This window comes from Limulus polyphemus, unplaced genomic scaffold (genome assembly GCF_000517525.1).
Source record: "Limulus polyphemus unplaced genomic scaffold, Limulus_polyphemus-2.1.2 Scaffold5562, whole genome shotgun sequence".
Taxonomy (NCBI): Eukaryota; Metazoa; Arthropoda; class Merostomata; order Xiphosura; family Limulidae; genus Limulus; species Limulus polyphemus.
The window spans coordinates 29,531-34,177 of NW_013671172.1; the positions used below are offsets into that span (position 1 = coordinate 29,531).

At 30.3% G+C, this 4,647-nt stretch overlaps 1 protein-coding gene across 1 annotated transcript in view; it reads right to left on the reverse strand.

Annotated features, from left to right (window-relative positions):
- LOC106472728 (ATP-dependent RNA helicase Ddx1-like) overlaps positions 1-4,647 on the reverse strand; it is a 47,956-nt gene that overhangs the window by 28,486 nt on the left and 14,823 nt on the right. Inside the window, 3 exon segments of the mRNA XM_022401274.1 lie at positions 327-403; positions 1,430-1,544; positions 3,887-4,014. Of these exon segments, the coding sequence (XP_022256982.1) occupies positions 327-403; positions 1,430-1,544; positions 3,887-4,014 (320 nt within the window).

The window sequence follows — 4,647 nt, forward strand, 5'->3', positions numbered from 1 at the left end:
CTTTTCACACTAGCTGAAAAGGTTGACTGCTAATAATTTTCTCTTTTCACACTAGCTGAAAGGTTGACTGCTAATAATTTTCTCTTTTCACACTAGCTGAAAAGGTTGACTGCTAATAATTTTCTCTTTTCACACTAGCTGAAAAGGTTGACTGCTAATAATTTTCTCTTTTCACACTAGCTGAAAAGGTTGACTGACAATTCTCTTTCTCTTCTACTGATATTTCGAAACCAATATTTAAAAAAGCATTAAACATCCTAACTTTTTTTCAATTATATAATTTATATGTCAAGAAAAATCTTTAGGGAAAACACAGTAAACCTTACCTTTAACACTACTGAAGCAAAAAAAGCACTCTTCATCAAGTTTGGTGATATCTTAAAAGCATCTCCAAGATACTTTCCTATACAAGATATGAATTTTGAAAGGTGATAACAAACAGTAATAAAGTAAAAAAATGTCATGTTATGAGTCAACCATATATATTATAAGTACAATTATGAAGAATAGACTGTAAGAATGTATATTTTATATAGGTCAAATTTAACAAGTGATTGAAGTTTGAAATCAACAACTAATGTAGTATTACTTGAACCATCTCAGGCCAATGCATTTTTGTTATGGCCTATTCTGTCAAAATCAGGAATTTAGGAGGTAAACCTCATCTTTTTAGACAAATGTTTTAAATATACAAGTTTAAATTACTTACAAATGGCAGAATTATAACTCAATTTTCAACGTCAAATTTGAGAGATATACATTGAGGTTAATGTAACAAATAAGAAACACAAGGAACAATGCTGAATTTGAAATTATTAGCTTCACACGGTAAAATGGATATTTTAAACCGCCAAACGACAGGAGTCGACTAAAATCATCATATGGGTACATGTTTTATGTTTCAAATAAATCTTGTTTTTATTTCCTAACAAATAATTGCAAGATCTTACAACAAGCAGGATTTTTTTTTGTAAACTAAATACAAATTACTATTGTACAAATACTGGATTTAGGCTTACCCTGTAAACAAATTCTTAATTTTTCTGTTTTTATGGATTCTGTCTTAACTTTTTACTTTATTTTTTCTCACTAGACATTTGGTATTCATGATGTGATTGGATGTTACTTGAATCTTGACAATGGAGTAATTGGTTTTTCAAGAAACGGTAAGCCTAAATCCAGTATTTAACCAGACAGATACAGAACACCACCGCAGAAAAGTTTTTAAATAGATAATACTTGCAACATACCAACGTCACACTTTTTGATCGAGAAGGAATTGGTGACTGTGCATGAAGCAAACAATTGGTGTTTGTTTAAGTATTAAATAATAATATATTCTTTATTTAACACTGTTGGTTAAATTATTTTATATATATATATTCTTTTTAAATTTTGTACTACATATATTTCCTATTATGAGACTTACCTTTCAATGTTAACTTAGCACGTAGATTTAGGACTAACCTAAATACAACTCGGTTGACCTTTGCGAGATTATTGAGATTAAGGCCCAAAATATTGCTAACAGCAAGGATATCCAACTGATAAGTCAATGTAATTTTAATATTATACATAAGAATGATATATAAAGGTTACTGTATTCAGGGGTCAAAATGTTGCCATGCTATGCCTATGTTTTGCAAATGATGAAAATAAAGTTAGATAATTTTTATTGTGTACAAGTAAAAACCAATGGAAACAAAATTTTTCAAAAAAATCCACGAAAACAACCAATATATAGCTGCCATGTTGTGAAATTGATGGGCATTTGTTGTTTACAATGACTGAGAAGTGGTCTATGAAATGCCACTTTTGGTTGGTCAGTGCTCACATGAGCAGCCAATCGTGCATCGTGTTTCACATGGTTAAAATCTAGGTGGGAAAAATAATAAGAAAAACAGCACATAGTGTTGGATTTCTTTCAAAAAGTGAATGTAAGGAAAATATGAGCAAGTAAATGTAGTAAATTAATAACTTGGTCTGTATACATTATGTGTAATTTTTTAAGGCTGTGTCTAGGCCCCCTAGATCATGAGGAAAGAGGGTAACCAAAAAATTCATGCAATTGGTATAAAGTATGATATCGTAAAAGTATTTACAATGTTTCTCATTGGCCAGTTACAGTTGCTTTCTATCTGTTCTCTCAGAATACAGATATACAAGTCCCATAACACTAGATGTGATGTCTGGACATTCAAAGGTTAATTGTAACAGTACTATATGACAACTAAAAACTGTCACAAGTCCCAAAACACTAGATGTGATGTCTGGACATTCAAAGGTTAATTGTAACAGTACTATATGACAACTGAAAACTGTCACAAGTCCCATAACACTAGATGTGATGTCTGGACATTCAAAGGTTAATTGTAACAGTACTATATGACAACTAAAAACTGTCACAAGTCCCAAAACATTAAGTGTGATATCTTGACATTCAAAGATTAATTGTAACAGTACAAGAACACAACTAAGATCTGTAAGAAGTTCCACAAAATTAAATGTGATCTCTGGACATCTAAAGGTCAATTTGACTGAACACATTACCTCTTTGTACTCATTCAACCCCACCATTACAGGTTTGGTGGGAATTTGTACCAACAGAGAAATTAACAATTCTCCATTCAGAACATAATGTAATATAATACGTTATTTAATAGAAGAAAACCTTGGCTTAAATTAAACGTAAAAGAGAACTACTAACAAATCCTTAAAGAGAGAATGTGACAGGTGGGTGTGGCAAGAAAGGTCTGATTTTCTATTTGATAGCTATGTAACCAAACAAAATTGAAGGCTATAAAAATTATAGTTTGAGCAATGACGACTTTATAGTGAGTAACTTATGTTAAATTTTGGAATTATTGGAGGGGTGGTGAATAAAATAGAGAAGAGGGGATGCCTAGAGAAAATATATTACATTTCTCAAACTAGGGGAAATTCAGGATTTTTTTAAATATTACCTTATAAAGTTAAGAACTTAAAACTTATATACTATTAAAATATAGATTATCCACAATTTTATGCTATACTAATTGGTAAAACAAACAAAAAGTAGTTTAATAAAATTTTGAATGTAAGTCACTAAAACCATGTGACATGCACAGTAAATGAAGCCTGGGCAGAGAGGGTTAAGTACGTTCAAGTCCTAACGATCATGAAACACTTTACTTCATTGCAAAATAATTCTCCCCTCACCCCAATCTCTGTCAATGCTAATCAGAAGAGGTATTTACTGACCAGCATGTCACGTAACTATTCTAAAAGTCATGGGGGTAATATTTCACGAGTGCACCAAAATAAATACCTGCATAGAAGATATGTCAATCATTAACAACCATTAAACACAGGAAAATATCTGATGTTAAAGTATATAAATATGGTAAAAAAAGTGTCATGTATTTATTTTTAAACTGTGAGCTTTAATTTAAATTATATCATTTTGTTAGAAATAAAATTTGTTCACTACATTATAAAAACACGATGTCCTCAATTAATAATAAACGTTTCTAGGTTTAACTTTTAGAGATTAACAAAAAATGATGACTTCAAGATCTATATTAAATAAAAAAATCATGATGTTTTGAAGTTTTTATGGTTTACTAGTACCTTACTTTGTGTAGTTATAACGTGCCTTATTGTCCCTTATTAAAACATTATAAATCAAAGAAAATTTATTCATTTTTACAAACATTAAAATCCTTTGAGTAAATAATATACCATTATACATACTTAAATATTTTATAGTTGACCCTGTATAACAGAGAAATAATCCTCAATATTTTGATAACAGTGAGACAAACGACTATCGGGTCTTGAAATTGATGTCCCTTTTTTTTTTTTAAAGAACTGTATCAATCAAGAAGCAAAAAAAATGTTTTAATACCCTTTCCATAACAACAAAATACCTCATCAAAAAACAATGTGTAAAGCTTACCTCTCCATAGTCATCAAACTGTTTAGCAAAAGATTTCTTTCCTGTTCCTCCAAAACCAAAACTCTGACGATCAGTTCCTGAATGACAGTTTGGAAAAGGCAAAAACTTAAACAAATAGTAGAGTATCAATACAATACAAGGAATATCATTACTAAGTAGCAGAATCTTGATGTGACATTTGGAGCCATGTTATCTAGTAATAGGATATCAATACAATACAAGGAATATCATTACTAAGTAGCAGAATCTTGATGTGACACTTGGAGCCATGTTATCTAGTAATAGGATATCAATACAATACAAGGAATATCATTACTAAGTTGTAGAATCTTGATGTGACACTTGGAGCCATGTTATCTAGTAATATAATATCAATACAATACAAGGAATATCATTACTAAGTTGTAGAATCTTGATGTGACACTTGGAGCCATGTTATCTAGTAATATAATATCAATACAATACAAGGAATATCATTACTAAGTAGCAGAATCTTGATGTGACACTTGGGGCCATGTTATCTAGTAATAGAGTATCAATACAATACAAGGAATATCATTACTAAGTAGCAGAATCTTGATGTGACACTTGGAGCCATGTTATCTAGTAATATAATATCAATACAATACAAGGAATATCATTACTAAGTAGCAGAATCTTGATGTGACACTTGGAGCCATGTTATCTAGTAATAGAATATCAATACAATA